At 39.8% G+C, this 19,625-nt stretch overlaps 1 protein-coding gene across 1 annotated transcript in view; it reads left to right on the top strand.

The window, feature by feature from the left end:
• LOC139742980 (unconventional myosin-XVI-like) overlaps positions 1–17,373 on the top strand; it is a 215,402-nt gene extending 198,029 nt beyond the window's left edge. Inside the window, exons 28-32 of the mRNA XM_071653486.1 lie at positions 2,309–2,397; positions 8,261–9,900; positions 12,887–13,009; positions 15,061–15,614; positions 16,002–17,373. Coding sequence (XP_071509587.1) covers positions 2,309–2,397; positions 8,261–9,900; positions 12,887–13,009; positions 15,061–15,614; positions 16,002–16,295 — 2,700 coding nt within the window. The 3' untranslated portion in view covers positions 16,296–17,373. The remainder of the gene's footprint in view (positions 1–2,308; positions 2,398–8,260; positions 9,901–12,886; positions 13,010–15,060; positions 15,615–16,001) is intronic.
• The last annotated feature ends 2,252 nt before the right edge of the window (positions 17,374–19,625 follow it).

Genomic DNA, 19,625 nt, shown 5'->3' with positions numbered 1-19,625 from the left:
TATATTTCCTTTCACCTTGTTCTAATCATCTGTGCTTTTGCTGTGGGGGATATTGTCCTACTCTGAATGTATCTCTTACTTTCATTTTTGTTGGCTGGGAACCAGAAGGGCGTTATAGCAATTTTTGGAGGGACTTATCGGTATCACGTTCTAGAGCTTGATCTCTTCTTCATTATGATGTCAATATTTATTTATTTTCATTTTCAATAGAATGTTAAAAATCAAAACAGCAAGGGCACTATTTCACTCAATATTTGGAATAATTCTTTCCAATCATTTCACTCAATATTTGGAACAAATAAGTTTATCCACGTTTGATTCAGTAAACTTTTAATTTCGTGAAAATTGATCTTTTTGTTTCTATGTATGCTCAAATCTTAGACTACAATAGCACCCTTCTGCTTCTCAGCTGATGATTCCCTCCTGTCTTTTGGGTATTAAGATGTTTTCATCAAAATGCTCTTTCTGATCTCTACTACTGTCTATTCAACCCAAGTTCTCATTCATTCATGCTCAATAGAAAAGAAACATGAGCTATGTATTGATTATAAGAAGACATATCCATATGCAGACTAGCATTTTAATACAAGTTCCAGTGTATTAAAAGTGAATATTTCATATTTGCCTCTTTTTTTGGGGGGGGGGGGGGGCATCTTGCGCCAAACTGCATTTGTACACACCCATGCGAGGTCGCACGAACCTACACGCAGCCGCAAGAAGAGACCCTGTGCGCTGTGCGTGCCAGTGTAACATAACTTAATGGTCTCACTGTATATTTCATCTCAATGGCCATGAATCATAAAGTATATTGTTTTAGGATATTTCCAGCAAGGATATTGTTCATGCTATGAGATAGCATTTGACCTTTTCATTCCATTCTCCTGAACTAGACACAAGTCTTATCTGATAAAGGTGTTTTGAACTATCAAGACATCCTTTACTTTTTTTTCATTTATTCTCGTCCTCAAATGTACTTCTAATGCTATTCCATCTTATTTCTTTTGTAGTGATTTAAAAATATATATATTTTTTCCTGTCTGTATAATTGTTTTGAGTCTGTCTGTACAGATTTATCCAGGGACTTTGTAAATCCACTTTGATGAGGCCAGTTTCCCTTCTGGAATGTTTCCTCTCTTGGAGGTTTCCCTAGAGTTTTTGTTTTGTTTTTGTTTCAGTGTTTTGTTGTTGTTGTTGTTGGGTTTTGGGGGTGGGGTAGGTGTTTGTCTTTTAAAATTTTCGTTGCATATCTGTTATCTTATAGATCAAATCAATCAACAGAGCCTGTTTATTCCAGTATAAGGCTTCAATATCTTTGCTTGAGTTTAAAGTTATTTCCCTGTCCTGTTTTTTTTTCTCTCTCTCTCCTTCTCTCTCTTTTCCTCTCTTCTAACATTTGGCTGAGAACCAGAAGGGCTTTATCGCAATTTTTATTTTTTTATTTATTTTTTTTTTATTTTTTTTTATTTTTTTTTGGGGGGGGGAGTATTGCGTTATTGGTATCATGTTGTAGAGCTTGATCTCTTCTACATTATGGTGTAAATTTTGAATCATTTTTATTTTCAGTAAAATGTAAACAAATTAAATCTGCAAGGGTGCTATTTTACCCTATATTTTGAACAAAACTTATAAATCTACCCACCTTTGATTAGATAAACTTTTTATTTCATTGTTTCGTGTTTATTTACGCTCAAATTTTTTAACACGATAACACCCCTTCTGGTTCTCAAGTGACATATTTTTCACCCTCTCTTTACTTTTCTTGTCTCCTTCACACACTCAAAGACAACCTTGTACATAACCATTCAGTCCCTTTCTTGTGTCTCACCCCAAAACTTTCCCCATTGTGCTCCAAAATCCTCTTTTATTCACAGAATTCCCTGGCCCAATTTGTCTGGGATCGTGGAGCTCCCAAAGACGTCTCTTCTTACCCCCAGACTTACAAGCGTTCCCCGGAGGACACTGCGAAATAATTCCCCGCCTATCCTCAAGTTTCTCCAAATCTAAAAAGTTCAGACAGACCCAAAGAAGAGGGAACCCAGAAATGCTCCTATTCAGGACCGAGGGAAGAGGTTAAACCTAAGATGCCTTTTTATTTTGTTTTCTCCCACTCCATGAAAACCTGCTGGCTTTGAACTCTTTATGTACCCCTTGAACCAGTAGTTTACTTTCCCTTTCATAAAGCTAAATACCCTCCATGCCCTTGCTCATTCTCTACCAGTGGTATCATGAGTCAGTGGTGTTCCTATGTTCCACAGCTTTTAACGGTTTTCTCGTCCCCCTCTCCCTTTCTCCGTCTTCCCGCCCACAGTTCCAGAATGCGCTGAACGATCACGACGAAGCCCAGAGCGTGCAGCAGATGCTAATGGATGTCGCCAAGAACGAGGAGACAAGAATGAGGTAAGGAAAAATTTCTTTGGTTGTCGGTGAAATCATCCTCTTCTTAAAGGGATGGCGTAGTATTGGTGGAGGTGAGAATTCAGTGCTTGTGAGATACTACTTATTAGAAACCACTTTATGAAATGCTAAATAAAGCATATGATTCTACTAAAGAGGAATTCTAAGTTTATTTGATGAAAATAGGTTATGAATTGGGCTGAGATATCCAGAAACAAAGTAAAACAAAGCGATCCTAATGAAAGGTGGGTCACACCTTGTTTTTAGGATTGCTTTGTTTTGGAATTCTGAACCATATCAAAACCAATTTTCATCAAATAAACTTTGAATGCCTCATAGAATTATATGTTCTTTCATCTTTCATAAGATGTTTCTCATTATCTCAAAAAATCATCAGCAAAAAGCGTTGGAAACCTCAAACCCCATCTCAACCGAAACTGTACCATCCCTTTGATACATTCTTGCCTCTGACAAAGAGTCTGCTATCAAAGGATAGAAATTTCAGGCCCCATGTGACTCAATTTTTACTCCATTGTCTTACCACTATTGGATATTAAAGCAGTTTTCAGCAGCGTTTTTAGTTCATCTTCTTAATACAGCCACATTAATTTATTCTTACTTTTCAGAGGTAAGTAATCCACCTTCACAAGCCTGACAATGGCCATTTTTATATTGGTATTGACACTGATTTAGCTTGTGTGGAATTTAAACAAAAATGATTGAAACAAAAATGCTGCTTTAATAGATTCTCTTCGCAAATTCTCTCCCTCCTTTGAATGACATATTTGGGGTTCTTTTTCTTTCTTTTTTTTCTGTTGTCAATTTTTCATGTAGTACAATTAATAACAATAAAACACTCAAAAACTTATATCCATTCTACGTACTTGTGGAAAGAGTCAAAATGACAACTCATGCTAGTCATCTAACTAGTCATCAGACTCATCTTTTGACTGAGCATGAAATTTCTTGATAGCAAGCCATTTTGAGTATAGCAGGGATCAAGTATCAGGTTTAGAACAAAAGATGCAGACATGTATTTTGGACAAGAATGCAAACCACATTCTATGATTAGACATGACATGAATATATGAAGCATGTCTGCACAAAGAAACAGAAATTAAGTTGTGTTGAGAATTCTATAGAGACCATCAAATTTTACCCTTTATGTTAGCTGTAAGTACAAAAGAAAGAAAAAAAGTGTAAGAGGATAAAACACAGAACACAATATTGTCATGTATGCATAATTTGGTGAAAAAAAAGGGAATTACATTCTTGAGATATAAATATGATCATGGAATTTACCGACTGTCCAATCTAGCAAAGGGTAGGAGACCTGATATGTGATATTGTGTTATTTCTTTCCAAATTAGGCAGGATAATCCTCCCATCCTTTCGTGGGAAATGCTCCAAATTTGATAATATAAATAGCCATTGGCATCTATACTTTGTCCACTGACAATGTGGCATTTCACTTCCCACCGCAGCTTGTGGCGTGGGTCCAGGGAGCTGCGTAAACGTAACACTTGATTTCCCGTTGTTGTCGGGCTGAATTTCATGCCGGCCACTCAACTCTCAGTTTTTCATGTGGAGGCGAGGAACTGGGCTAAATTTGATTTGAAGTTTTCATATCTCAGTTGCAGATATGATATTTTTTGGTGTCGTGTCACAAAAAACAAAAAAATACAGGGCATGAAAATGAAAACTGGATGAAACTTGAGCTGATGTCCTGCTCGTTTGTTCAAAAAAAGATTATTAGAATTTTTTCTTCCTCTAACCCAATATAAATGGCTTTAAAGAAATTTCCACATACTTTATGGTCAAAAATGATAAAGCTCCCACATGTGCAACTACATTGTGTGTTTCTGCTCTGTTACTGTATACAAAAGACTTCATTCTGGGGGGAAAATGTTGAATCCCATTTACTTTGCCAAACAAGAGTACTAAAGTAGTGGTTTGGCCAGTCTGTCTGATTTTGATGGAATTAAAACTTGCATGTTTCAGATGCTACTACACATAAATGTACAAAGAAACAAAATGCAAAAATGGTAGTTTGACACTGTTGTACTTATGATCCAAATATGTAAGTAATCTGTAGTCCCACTATAATGTTATTCTCGTGGGTCATAGAAATGCGCTCTATGTCTGTGTAATATCCGTTCGAGTGATGTCACTCAAACTCTGCAGTGAGCCATGAAGGTAGAGTTTCGACTGCTGTAGTAGCTTTTGAGGTCTAGCTGGCATCTTCGCTGACCTGTTAACCCCATGTGAGGGCAGGAAACACGTTTACGGAGGGAAATTGGAAGCGGAGAATCACCAGGAAATGAGTATTGCATGAAGTACATCGAGCAGGCTGATGTTCTGTGTCATGCACATCCCTATTTATAGCTCGTTTAGTTTGTCTCCCTCCCTCCATCTCTTTCCCCTTCTCTCTTTCTCCCCCACCCCTTTTTATCCTCTATCTATCTATCTATCTATTTATCTATCTATCTGTCTATCTATCTATCTATCTATCTATCTGTCTATCTATCTATCTATCTATCTAATCTATCTGTCTATCTATCTATCTATCTATCTATCTATCTATCTATTTATCATTATGTATATTTATTTTTATATCTTCTTGTCTCATCAATATAAAGACTGCATTGTGTATATAAATTCCCATAGCCCTCATCTATCTGTATATCTATCTATCTATCTATCTATCTGTCTATCTATCTGTCTGTGTATCTATCTATCTAGCTTTCTTTCTCTCTTTCTTTCTATCTATCTATCTGTCTGTCCACCTGTCTGCTTCTTTCTCTGTAGTATGCATCACTGGGGCGACAAGACCTCGTATCTCAAATTTTGGTGAAAATCACTTTTTAGATTGATTGTCAGATCGTCAGTGAAGTAATGTCCTGTCCAAATCCTAGCTGTCTTGCCCCCCAAAATGAAACCATAACTGCATGTCGTAGGAAAGGCATCCCACTTTTTATAGTGATTTGGCTGCCATGTTTTCCCACTCTCCTATACAGTTGATATTTTTTTGTCGCCCCAACAGAGATATGTAAATATATAATCTGTTTGTCTATACTTTTTCTCTCTCTTCTAACCTGTCTATCAGTCTCTAACACATTATTGCTTTTTTTGTTTCCTCATCCAATTCTCCAATAAATATGTAAATGCACAATATCTCTCATAGAGAATATTTCTTGAGAGTGCAAAATAAATCCCTACATCTCCCTTAGAGAATCTCATACTTGATGGAAAGGGTTGGCAGGTACTTAACTAAACAGCTAGATCATTTTGTAGTAATAATCCTTACTCAAGATTTTTACACAGAGATGTATTTTACACATAAGATAATGGGAATTTTCCAACAAGGTCATCAGAAAATGTATCCTTTTTTCTCTTTTTTTTTCTTTTTCTTTTAGGTGCTTTTCTGACATAAAGAGACAGTGAGTGTCATCAGGGTCACATGACCCGGTCACATGACACAGACAGCTATTTGTAGACCTCTGTCTATAGGGCCACCTCGTCATATGATTCACTGATACTCACTATTTCATAAAGTCACCCTTAATAGTTGGCCAAACTTGCACAGCTTCCTTGATCACAAGATCAGATGCTTAGGTCTTGTCACTGTCACGTATACTAACTCATTCTGCATGGTAAAATCCTTCTCTTGGTGTCTTTTTTTGGGGGGTGGTGGGGATGGGGGTAGTTTTCTTGGGATCTCATCAGTTTTGTGCGAGGAGGAAAATGTTGAAGAAGTTGGCAACAAAAAGAGTCAGAGTCCACTTTTGATATCCACCAAACCACTCTAGTCAGTGTATGAGAAATTTGAGGAGTTGCCCAAAATTTTTGTCATATTTGTATTCAATTTCGGATACCATAAAATCAACTCACATGGTGGGTTTTATTTGTTTCCCCCTCTCATATTTTCGACTTGTGCCATCAGCTGGCATAAGATCAGCAGATGTACATATTGTACTTATATGGACATTTCTTTATTGCAACAGCCTCGAAACAGTCATAGCAGTGTGTAGTCTACTTTTCCCAGACCCAATAGTGTAGAGTTGAGGCAAATTGGCATCGGCGCATGCTGACTCTGTGTCTTGTGGTCCTAAAACAGTCAGTCCAGCATTATACTGCTGTGCTGCAGCTTTTTGGAACTGCTCAAGTCCTGAAATAGCCAAAGTCTCGGTCACAAGGTTAGGTCATGTGACGTGTCTCTTGTTTTTTGTGATGCATCGATGCATCCAGACTGGATGACCACCTCCCATGATTCACTTCACCTTCATCACCGCACTAACATCAACGAGTTATAAATGGCATTTGAGTCTTCCCTTTTAGCTTTACCTAAATTGAGGCCTGGTATATTTCTGACACCAGAACTTTTTCTCTCTTTTAAGAGATAATGATGACGCATAGACAAACGTCATCAACACATCATTGTGAAACTTTTTCCTCAGATTTTCAGATATCAACCAATTAGAATTCATTGTGAGAGTTTTTCCTTAAGAGTTTCAAGTATCAACCAATCAGAATTCATTGTGAAACTTTTTCCTCAGAGTTTCAGGTATCAGCCAATCAGAATCCATTGTGAAACTTTTTCTTCAGAGTTTCAGGTATCAGCCAATCAGAATTGATTATTCCGAGACCTATGTTTGATTTTTCTGACGTATGTCTGATGTCGACTTTTGTGCAACAAGGCCCTGTATGAGTAATGTCATTTATGCTGTTACGAAAATAATCATCTCAGCTGGTAAATTGCTCCTCATTTTACTGATGTCATCGCTTCACGGGGGCAAACAGCAAATTAATTAATTGCTTTCAGTTCTAACTGGTGTGTGACGTCAGTGAACAGGATGGATGTATAGTAATAGGGATATGCCTTGATTAGTTTTGGTTCTGTCTGGAGCCAAGAGACTTGACCTTTTGATTGTTGGTTCAAGAAGGACAGGTCGAGGGGATTACTTTTTGATAGGGCTTTAAAGGAAGTTAGAACATTATGATAATGATATACTCTACTCAGCTGTGTGATCAGGGGGGTGCTTTCACAAAGAATCTATGTAGATCTTAAAAGTTAAGATCGACTCAAATTTATGGTATGCCAGTGGTTTCCCTGTACAGTTTTATCAGCCTTTCAGAATTCATTTTAAATTGTTGTCAAAATGTACTGAAAATTGTTTTGTCAATTCATTTTATTTTGAATAGTAATGGCTGCATGAAGAAGTCTGTAACATTCTTGTTTTCATTTGAAAGTTAGAGCTTCATTGAAGACAGGCACAGCCTTATGCGTAATCTTAAGTCGATCTTAGTTTTTGAGATTCACTTTAATAGCTTCTTTGTTCAAACAGAGGGGAGTACCTGATGTAGATTTTTAGGTAATATCATTAGAGGGTTCACTTCTCAGCTTTTATTTTTGTCATGTTTCACAAATTCTTGTGATATGTTGCAGTGTTGGTCTCCTCTGTTGAACAGAGCCTGTAACTGCTTGATCCTAACAGAAGTCTGATAGTAAGAATGCATGTTTTACTGCCGACCTTTTGCAGTTTATATCCCTCAACTCTGTGATGTGCTGAAAAGAGGGAGATATGACCTTTGTCTTTTCATGTCAGTTTGCTGTCAAAAAGGAGCGATACTGGAGTCTTCTTGAACCTATATAGAGTCCAGAATAATTTGTGGCGGTTCCTGTTAGGTTAAGTTTTTCTTGGATGGATACTATGATGTTTCTGGCAGCTCCATTTTTTCCGTCACGTTCTTGATAAAATTGAAAGTGTGCATATGTTATACACAAAAGCAATATTCACATAACCAAGGTTTGGGAGAATTCCTGTTCATGTTTTGTTTTCTGATCTTTCCTTGTCTTTATCACCAGTGCTGTCCCCGAGCCACCACTGCCTCCCCCACCCCCTCTCACCAACGGCATCCATAAATCCGACTCGGCGGTTGACTCCGCCTACGACACCAGTCAACCCCCGAGCCCCGGCAAGCTCAGCAACTCGACCACTGAGGATGAGGTGTTCCATGAAAGTGACAGCGGTGTGGCGACGACGCCGCCCCCTCCCCCACCCCCGGTCATCAGCAACGGAGTGGGGAAGACATCGAAGAGGAGCGAGGATGATGAGTTTGCGGACATTGGGTACGTTAGCATGAAGGATGCGCCTCCTAAGCTCAAGCAGTCGCTCAAGTTGGATGGCAATGAGAATGAGATGGGGGCGGGGCGTGTTAAGGCAGGGGCTGGGCCGGAAGATGACGCTGCGGATCCCACGCTGCCCCCTCCACCCCCCGTCGATCACCAGGAAATTCGCTTCTGCCCCGACGAGGATGCCGACTTCCCCCCACCACCCCCCATGGCGGAGATTGCCGGCAATGCCAAGGAAAATATCGCTGCCATCCGAGCTCGCTTCAAGCAGCAGGAAGACCAGACAAAGGAGGAGCCCCGGCCCAGAGCTGCCACTTCACCGCCGAGAAAGAAGCTCATTTCACTAGACACTGTGAGTGATGACAAAGCCAAAAGCGATGGTCGCCCCCAAGCCTCGCCACCGTCCAAGTCGAGGATCGCCGAGCGCATTGCGCAGCTGAAGGAACAGGAAGCAGCGAGTGAACGAGAACAAGGCCCAGCTGTTGGGGTGACAGAGAGTGAGTACATTAATCGGGGAGTCGGAGACCCCTCGGTCAAACGCAGACCCCCTGCCCCTGCCAGAGACCCAAACACTCGCCTGACCATGATTGAGAACACTTCAGTGTCCAGAAAGTCCTACGGGAATGCCGTGGATATGCGCATGGTGAGAACTCGAAGTGAGGAGTACCACGTCCTCAACCCATACGGCGGGTCGGTTTATGACGACACAGTCATTAATGGCCGGTTTTATCAGGACATGGCATACGGTAGTGTTGCAGACCACACCTATGGATCTATACAGGATGTACCTGTACCTCCCCCTCCCATGCAAGCACCACCACCCCCACCTCCTCTACCACAAAATGGAACACCCGGCGTCCGACCGGCAATGCCATCCAATGTGCCACCACCTCCGTGCCATGCACCACCACCAGTACCACCCCCGCCACCAGGCTCCAACTCGGGCAACATCTTCATGCAAATTCCAGGGGCAACAGCTCGCCCCCGAAGCCAGGTCCTAGTCCCCGAAGACGTTCCGCCACCGCCGTGTGTTGCCCCACCCCCACCACCTCAGCCCCCTCCAGTGCCTAGCGCTCCTAAACCACCACACCTAACTGCCGGCTTGGGCGGATCATCAGCAGGTTTTGCGCCCCCTCCTCCCCCACCTATGCCTGGAGTCATGGTGCCTCCACCCCCTCCACCAGTCCCCATGGCAGGAGGACATATACCCCCTCCTCCAGGAATGGGACCCATGGTGCCCCCTCCTCCACCAGCGCCAAATGCACCACCACCACCCCCTCCACCAGCTACCGGCAGACCAATGGGAGGAGGAGGAGGAGGAGGTGGTTTGCTTGATGGCATTGCTTCAGTCCAGCTGAAAGCAACATCCAAAGGTGAGTGACTATTAACTCCAGTTGCCATGCCAACTGTATCCACTTTTTTAGTAGATCCAACTGTGCTTTTTTTTGTAGGTTTTGAAAGTTGTGACAAAAAGATTGCTATCTTATTTTGTTTGAAGACAAAAAGTATGTGTATACGCAAATGGTGAGTCTATAACATCAATGATGCTGTTTCCTCACTTTCAAGTGTTCATTTTTATCCTTGACTCAGTTTTGTGTTATTTCTCATGTAGGCCCTATGTTACATAATTAAATTATAATTTTCCACTTATTGACACGGATACCTTTATCATAGTATTTCGGAAATAAGACATCAGTTGCAGATTTGTTTAAATTCCTACTCCCAACCCTTACCGGTACCCAAGATAAAGAGGAAACATATGTGTTGCATTGATATAAAAATGCTTTAAATCAATGTTGTAAATAGAATTCACTGAATGTATTTTTTTCCTCGGTGAGTAGTTTGCTGCGGTATGGATATCCACTCCCTGTTCTATCACACACACACAAAAAGAAGCAATATGTTCGGGTTCTGTTTGCTTTGGTGATAACAGACTGGTAGTATACCCTTGACATATAAAGCTGCATTACTCTTTCCAGTCAGTTTATACATATTGGGATACTTTTGCAGGAACACAAATAATGTTTGTCAAAGAAATCTCGTGCTTTGATGTACAACAATTACGAAGCAGATTTGCTGCGAGTCTTGAACACGAAGAAAAGTCTCTTCATTGACTTGCTTACCATTGATGAATGTAATTAAAAAAAGAAACAGTTTTGACACTTTGATTTTAAAAGAAATGCAAATAATGGATGGAAAGATACTGAATTTTTATGAAATACAAAATATATTTTCTTCACAGTAAATGATGATACACGCATGTTGGTCTGCCTGATGCCGAATCAATGCTATGTCCCACTGTCGGCGTAAAGACCCGAGTTCTTGGCTATATTTAGATCTGTTTACCTAAATTATTTTGAGATGTCATTAAAGGTGGAAGGAAGTTGCCGTGAATCAGGAGACAAAACACCAGCTCCGCACAGCTGGATATTAATTACATACTGCCCCCTCTTGTCCTTCACACACACAGGAATGACATGTTTACTATTAAGTTGATCTTCTTTTTCTTGTATCTCCCTCGATAATCATGAATTTTCATCAATTTCCACACTGTATGATTCCATCCACAGTGTAACATAATGTTGATGAATTTGGAGGGCTGGGTTTTGTTTTGTTTCTTTTTTGTTTTGGGGTTTGTTTGTTTTTTACTTTTATCAATTTCCTCACAGTATCGTTCTATCCACAGTGTAACAATGCAGATGAATTTGGAGTGCTATCTTTTTAAACAGTGACACCTGTTCATGTACAAATTATTTCCTGACAACCTTAGAAATGATACACATATGGGTTGAAAATCACATTATGAGTGTATAGGGTCAAACAGCAAAAACTATATTGTATTTCTTTACCATTAGTATGGAATGAGCAAAAATCCTATTTGTAATTCTGTATGAAATTTGCTAGAATAGAAACCACTTTGAATTTGTGTCAGACCAAAAGCATGTTGTTTCAAACTTTTTTCTGTTCATTCACATGGGAGGCTCAAAATCTACAGACATTTTAGAATCTTGAAGAAAACAGGTTAACATTGATATTTACACTTTTCCAATCAAACAGTAACTACCATTTCTTTTTTAAAAAAGGAGAGAAAATGATATGTGCAGTTCTATGTGCTTTTCTCAATACACTAATGGGAGGAGTCAAGTTTATTTGCTTACATTTTGCACTAATGTGTTTACAAATGATATCATTAGAAAGAGCAGTATATGTGGCCAACTTTCAAATGTTCTACAGTTTTAGGCCCCTTTGCATAAAACTATAGCAACTCTAAAATCAGTGTTAACTCTGCAATTAGTGGTTTTGCCTTCATTGATTTCTTAGCTTTAAAATAGTTGTTTCTATGGTAATTGCCATTTATTGCAGAGTTACCATTAATCATAAAGTGACCAGTTTTATGCAACAGATGTAGCACATGCTTTTCATCCATGCTGGGCTTCCAATGCAATAGAGCCTGCATTCATTATTGCCAGCACATACAATTTTAATCCTGCACACATTTTGAGGTGTGGCTTCTCTAGACTAGCTTGAATCTCATCTTGTGGATCGAAACATAAACACATCCTCATATGTGACCCTGCACCTCAAAACAAACAAAAAGTCGCCAGACATGAATTTTTAGTTAAGACCATATTCTGAAAGAACAGACTTTAAACTTTAAAATGATGTATAACTCAAATCAAATGGACTCTCCTAACCTATCTAACTATTGGAAAGAAAGCACAAACTCAGGAAAAGTGTGAACTGAGAAAAGAGGCTCTGAAGTACAGTGTCTATTCAAGCGCTTAATCTTTACCAAACCGTGCTGGCTGTGCGATGAATGGCACATAAAACAGGAAGTAAACCACCAGAGTAACAACAATGAAGGGATTATCAGATTAAACTGAAATTAAGCATGCCTCATTAACACATTCTGTCCATAATTAATGCCAACTTTCAAGCAGTAGCACTATCCTTTCAAAAGTTATTAGAGTTGAAAGTGAAGAGTGTGGACAAGGTATTTCAGAAATGAAAAAGGGATTCCAAAGACACACCTAATCACACTATTCTACCAAAAATGTTCGAGATAAACTGCTAAAAACACACACTTTCCTGCCCGTTTTATGATACCAAATTTTAGCATAATGTAAAAGAAGACCCGCTCTTTCAGAAAATATGAAAAAGTCAAGTTCGGCTAGGTTGACCCATTTCACTTATTTACAGTCCTCACGCAAAATCAGTGTGTGCGACTTTATGTTCTTTTTGAGGTGCACGGTCACATATTGAAACTTGTGAGAGTTGGAGACAACCCCTCGATGTGTGTTCGTTGGCGGGGGGACGAGAAATTGTAACAACATTGCCTTTTCCTGTTCTATACATCAGAGAAGAAGAAGTCGACGTCCGAAGCCCCCATGGATAACCTTATGGCAGAACTCCAGAACTTCACGGGAAGACTCCGCCCCACTCCCAAACAGAGCAAAGCTGCACCCCAGGTGGATGTAAAGGGTACGTTGCCATGGCAATGTGCCAGGCAGCCATTTTTTTTTTTTTTTTACCTTGAGAGAGACATTAATGAAGGAATGTGAAATTTATTATTGTGTGTTCATGTGACAAATTACCAATGACTGTTACAGTGCACTCCCGTTATAACGAAATGCTCGGGACCGGCCGTTTTCTTTCGTTATAACGAAATTTCGTTATAACCGAACAAATACAATATATAACAAAAACAAGGTAACCACCCATGAATATGTCATATTATGTTTGTTGAATACTCATCATACTCTGGATAGCTATGTGAAATGGGATGGTACCTTTTTAATTTCGTTTGGATGTTACATTTAAAAAACAGCATAAAGTTGGTTTTTGTCACACAATAAGTCGTATAGAAAATGATAGTTAAGGATTCCGTTACAGATCTATTCCAAAGAGTATTTTCTTACTTAAGTTCGTTACTCCGAAAGACTCTTTGTTCCAAAGTTTCGCCATTCCCGGAATCCAAAGGTTTGTTCATTATTTTGAAGCTTCGCTTTTCCGACGATTCGTTATTCAGAAAGTTCATAATTTAGATATAAATATATTGTTCGTTTTCCGAAGGCTCGTTGATTGGAAAATGAAATGAGTTTCGTCATTCCGAAGGTTTGTAAATGAAAAAATTAGAATGATTCACTGTTCTGAAGGTTTTTTAATCCGACAATGAAATAAGGTTTGTTATTCCGAAGAAGGTTTGTAAATCCCCCCCCCCAAAAAAAAAAAAAAAAATGCGAAAGGTTAGTTATTTCGTAGGTTCAGTTATCTTAAGACGATTATGAAGTTTGCAATTCCCAAGTTTTGTTAGTGGACACACCTTTTTCACCTTTGGATTAACGAAACTTTTTTTAATGTTCCGATTAACGAAAGTCTAGAATTCCTATCATTTCCTGACTAACGAACCGTCGTTATAAGAACCATATCTCATTGTCGGTTTAATGAACTTTAGTAATAACGAACTGTTTGAATAACGCCAAAATGTTCGTAATAACAAACCCTATTTCATTTCCGAACCAACGGACATTTAGGTGTATAAGAATCTGTGTGTTTTGTAATAAAGTACCTTCGGAACAATAAAACAAACCTTGTTTAATTTCAGATTGCTGTATTACAATAATGCAAGTCCCCCTCGGAAACTGTGCAGGACACAAGGAGCGAATACGTACACAGTGATGTGAAGCGTTCGCCCATGCACAGACGCTATAAATGCTTATTCCGCTACGTATTTTCGGAAGCGATTCGCATTTCGTTATAACGGAGCACATTTCTTTTGTTTTTCTTTGTCAGTGGTGCTCAGAAAAGATTTCGTTATAACGGAAATTTCGCTATAACCGTGTTCGTTATAAGCGAATTTTGTACCACAGACTTCAATGGCGATAATTTTGGGACCAGAAGTTTTACTTCGTTATAACGAAATTTCGTTATAACCGTGTTCGTTATAACGGGAGTGCACTGTAGTAGTAACAATATTAAGCCTATTTCACACTTACTCTGCAGGGGCTGAGGAACCACATTTTGGCTCTTTAAAAAATAAAAAAAAACAGGCAAAAAAATTCAAAAATTCACAAAATCCAACTCCAAGAGACCCTTACACCCCTACCCCCTCATCCTCTAAAACATTCCTTGGCCCCTGTTCTGTGTTGCTCTACATTAATGTGGGTAGTGTGTACATCAGCATCATATAATTTTCTATAGATTTAGTTTGGTTGATATCACTAGTGATGGGTAGACAAGTACATGAAGCTTGATGTGTTCTGTAGGAATTGTAAACATTAATGAAAGGATAAAGGGTGAGGTTCACATTAAAATGGCCTTAAAAATATTATTTTTCCTGACTGCACTAGCTGCTATCACAGACATTGTGAAACAGAAGACACAGCTCAATAAGTTTAGTTTGTATTAATTTCATGATGATTTGGAGTGGAATATAGTTATGTCACAGAGTGAGAAAGATAGGATGAGTGTATCAGGATAATAGGGACAGGTGTTAATGTGCTCTCTATTTTTGTTGATATGATGCCATGCAGATGAGACAGACAGCAGCAGTGGCATAACCACATTCCAGCTGAAGCCAACCAAGACCAAAACTATGAATGGAGATGCAGCGACGGCACCGCGGCCATCATCACCACCAAAGCACCAAAACGGCAACAACTCCACCCAGTCAAACGGGTACCGCCTGTCTCCAACGGGTGCCAACAACGCCCCTCCACCACCCACGGCGCCAAAGTCACCAAGGCCGACACCATCGGTCATGCCCAAGCCAGGCAAAGCCAATGATGGCGTCGCAGCAGCACCGTCAATGGTGCCACCGCCACCGCCCAACAAGGCAGCATCACCGCCATCACCTCCCCAAAAGGCACCGGCTGCGTCATCGCCGCAGAGACCAGATTACAACAAGAGGATCTCGATGCCCGTCCAGCCCAGCCCAAAGTCGCCCGTGACAGAGAGGACAAGAAAGGTCTCGGCACCAGAACCGGCGGGACTACCAGCAGCGGCGGCGCTTCAGCTGCCGGAGGGTTATGACTCCATGCCGGCGTGGAAGAAAGCCATGGTGGACAAGAAGATGAAGGAGGCAGTGGTACGTTTTCCACCGTGTCAGAAATTCACAACTTTGCTCAATTAGAGGTGGTCTACACGATTATCCAACTTAAAGACCATGATAAATTGTAATTTTTGATCAGTTACATATATATACAGATGATCTACTAAGATCATATCACATTGGGCTCTAAGTTAACAACCTGCGGTATGTTTGTCAAATGACATGGGATCTAGTAGTCAATAATGCCTTTAGGAAATCAATTTTACCTGATATATCTGTATACATCAACTTTTCCATATCAGACTGAGTTAATTCCAGCCCATATATTTATCAACTACCTAATTCATCCATCTATCCATCTAGCTGGGTAACTAATCTATTCTTGAATTTCTTTCTTTTTGTTATCGTTTCTCCTCTCTGCAGGCCAAGCAAGAAGAGGAGAGAAGAAAGCAGGAGGCGGAGGAGGCCAAGTGGCAGGGAGTGCCGCCATGGAAACGGAAGCTGATGGAGGAGAAGGAGAAGAAGAAGGTGGAGGAGACCGAGGCGGCCGTGGACAAGGAGCAGCAGGAGCGGGAGCAGAAGCTGCGCTCCATGCCGACCTGGAAGCGCAATATCGTCAAGAAGAAGATGGGTGAGAGCGCGGACGAGGGAGACGGCGGCGCCGAAACCACGTCCAGGGGAGCCTCGGGTTACGAAGAGACGTCAACGGCTCTATAAAAGTGACAGGGCACACCACTGATTATTACCTGTGCCTCGCTGACATAAAGAACTAGATATGGCTTGAGCGTGGGCATCAGGGGATGATGATGGTGCATATAAGTGACAACTGAAGGAACCGCTGTGGAGACTGGAAGACTCTTAAAGGAGACTCTCTACTTTACTAGCTCTGGAAGATGGTGGCGACGAGAAAACCCAGGGTCAAAACTACAAATTCTGTGAATGCGGCGCTCCCGAGACAGATGCGAGTTGTGGATATTATGAGAGTTATCCGGCAAGAAAGAGGATATTGCTTGTTTGCCATTTGAAGACCCTGGGAGAACCCAAGAGCTCGTTGCCATGGTGTCTTGGGGTTGTCATAGCAACGTATCTTTCTGAGATGCAGCCCATCTATGAGCGAGCATGTTCATGTCCAGAGCGTATGCAACATTGTAAGAGGGCAATATCAAAAATAAAAATGTAAAGGAATCATAGAAACTTCATGCATTTATCTCCCACAAGCAGCGTTTCCTCATTCGAACTGCAGAATTTCTTTGAACCTTTGAGGAAACACTTTGAACAAAGCATATCAAGCTCCATTTTAGGGTGAATTAAACAGGGTGGTTAGTAAATATACTTGTATATGTTATGGAGGTATTGAAAAGAATGCAATGATAATATTCTTGTTTGACTTAATAAGTACTTGATAACAACTTGTGCCAGTAACAAGGGGATTATGTCCTTGCTTGTATGTTGCTGTCATGGACAAGATTATATTTTTTGCCAAGCGTTAGACCTGGAATATTTATCAGAATCAAGAAAGGAGAATGACAAGCTATCGATGGTGTATATTTTCTTCGAGAGTTAAACCAGAAATGTCGGTGACACGTTGACACAAGTGTGGTCCTTGTAGATATTCAAATCCTAATTATATATTTACACACATGAATATCTGTAAATATTTTATTTAGTCGTGAGTATGCCTGCTGCAAAGGCAACATGTGAACATGTAATGTTTTCACTGAAAAAAATCACAAAGTGTGAGTGGTGGATATAAAATTTTCTCAATAACATTTGCAATGACCAACCAGTGCAGTTATAAGTGGATATATATATCGTTGTAAAAAAGTAAAACAGTAAACACCAGAATCTCCTATTGTGCAAACAGTGTAAGAGAGTGTATGCGCATTATCATTCTCAAAAAAAAAAGAAAGGAAAAACATGTTCCAGTAATAGGCTCAGCAGGCATAAGTCAAATTTCTCTGTGACCACTGTCTGATGGTCTCAAAGTCTGGGTGTTTATACATGTATCTTTAACAATGTGGAAATGCTCGAATTCATCTTGTGGCGAATGTGTGAGGAGTACACACTACTTGTTTTACTGTGTCTACAGTGTATCCTGTTGTGAAACAGTGTAACGATTGATTTTGGTCAGTGCAATGACAGTTTTAAAGTAATTCTTTTCATCGTTCTTGCTGTAAGGAGTGCTCGCTTTGAATTTATCTCTCACAACACTGTACATTTGAGTGTTGCGCTTGTTCGCAATGCCAACACCAGAAAAAACATATTTAAGTTTCAATACACTAGTGCGCTGTGATGTACCCAACAATTGTGTGTTCTGTAAGGACCACACTGTGTGTATGCATGAGACACAGTAAGAAGTTGCCCCAGCTTTCATTATCAATCTGCTAAAATTTCTTTGTCACTTGCCACTTCGTTTCCCGCCTCCCCTCCTTTGCGAGAAGACGACTTGCGAACCCAAGTAAACGTTTTTTGTTTTGCGCCCATGACGAACGCATTCCATGACACAGTGTGTGTGTGCAGTGCTGATACTAGTGTTTCGTAGTATGCCACCTCTTGACGTAATTATAGTCCTGAGCATGGAGTAGTTTCCTTCTAAGGCCTTTTTTTCCTAGAACTCTGTCGCTGCGATGCATGTTTTGTTTGTAATTGCACTGTCGAGCACGCTGTGGCCACATTTGTCGGACAGCGAGCGACATGCATATAGCTTGTAGCTGTGAATTAAGTGCTTCTTGTTGAGTTTTGATAATCGGTGCTGGATTTGCCTATGCATATTTAAAGTTGTTTTTACTATTATAGACATACACGTATGTATTTTATGGACTCGTCTGGTGCAACTCATTTCGACTAAATTCCCATCCAGCCAGACATTTTTACAACCGTTTGAGTAGAAGCCATGAGTGATGCATTATACGCTGTATTGCATTAATTTGTCCATATTTCATCAATACTGCATTTGTTGCTTTTTGACTTTTTTTCAAATTTTGTTGGGGGTCATTGTATCATCAGTGAACCAAATCATAAATGAAAATCCAAAATAGAAGGACATAGCCATTCTTTCTAGCATTAATCCGGTAAAGGAGTTGTGGTTCTGCCACCCCTTTTGTGAAAACTGGATAATGATTTTTCAAACGAACAAATGCAGAACTCGTTCCTATTGTTATCTCCCACAAATGTTTTATCATTTTATTACTATGAGCACAGCCTCATACAACCTGGGCCATGATCAACAATATTTTTGAATTATCTAAGTGTTCCATGTTTTGCAGTATTAAACTAATTTCTACACCTGTATTGTCAGTATTTAGCATAATTGAATAAAAGATGATATGTCTGTGGTGTTGGCATAATGAAAATATTTGATATGATGTAGTTACTTAAAAGTTCAAATGAAGTGTAGTACTCACACAACTGAGCAGGCTTTATTGCTCAAATACAACCACGTCCATCAACTCATTGTTTATTTCGCACAAGAATTGTAACTACAGTCATTTTGTTTTGTTATGTAGTGGAATCATTCCTGCACCTGTATGCAAAGATAGTGTGAAAACAATATTGATGTGTTTTAAGTTTTAGATGTGAAAGGGTGATTGAGTTTTACAGGAAGAATAAAATCCACAGTAGCTGTTGCTCTTTTGGACCCTTTACATGGCACAAATGATGCTGGGACTAGAAAGCTATTTGTGGCTGCTGCAGCTGAGTCTGTTGTCACACTGACAGACTTGAAGAAGCCAATTGAAGCTTTTGTACATGATTTGTTGCGCAGCCAGTTATGCATAACTTAAACTTGAATTCTGGAAGTCTAGTGAAGTATAAACAAGCAATTTTCTGGAAGGGTCTGGATTGGAGCAAAAAAAAAGCAAAACTTGATGACTTGACCAATCATTTCATGCTCTCAAATTATTGTGTATTGTTAACGGGCCTCAATTTTTTGAAATATTTTAATTGAATTTAATTTTATATCATTTGTGCCCTGGGATAAGACTAACACCCTTCTGAGTTTTTGCATTCCATAATACACTCATTTCTTTAGCCAAGTTTTTTAATGTA

Source organism: Diadema antillarum, unplaced genomic scaffold (assembly GCF_040938485.1).
Source record: "Diadema antillarum isolate AM-2024a unplaced genomic scaffold, OU_Dant_1.0 seq00001041_RagTag, whole genome shotgun sequence".
Taxonomy (NCBI): domain Eukaryota; kingdom Metazoa; phylum Echinodermata; class Echinoidea; order Diadematoida; family Diadematidae; genus Diadema; species Diadema antillarum.
This window is presented reverse-complemented; position numbering and strand designations above follow the sequence as displayed.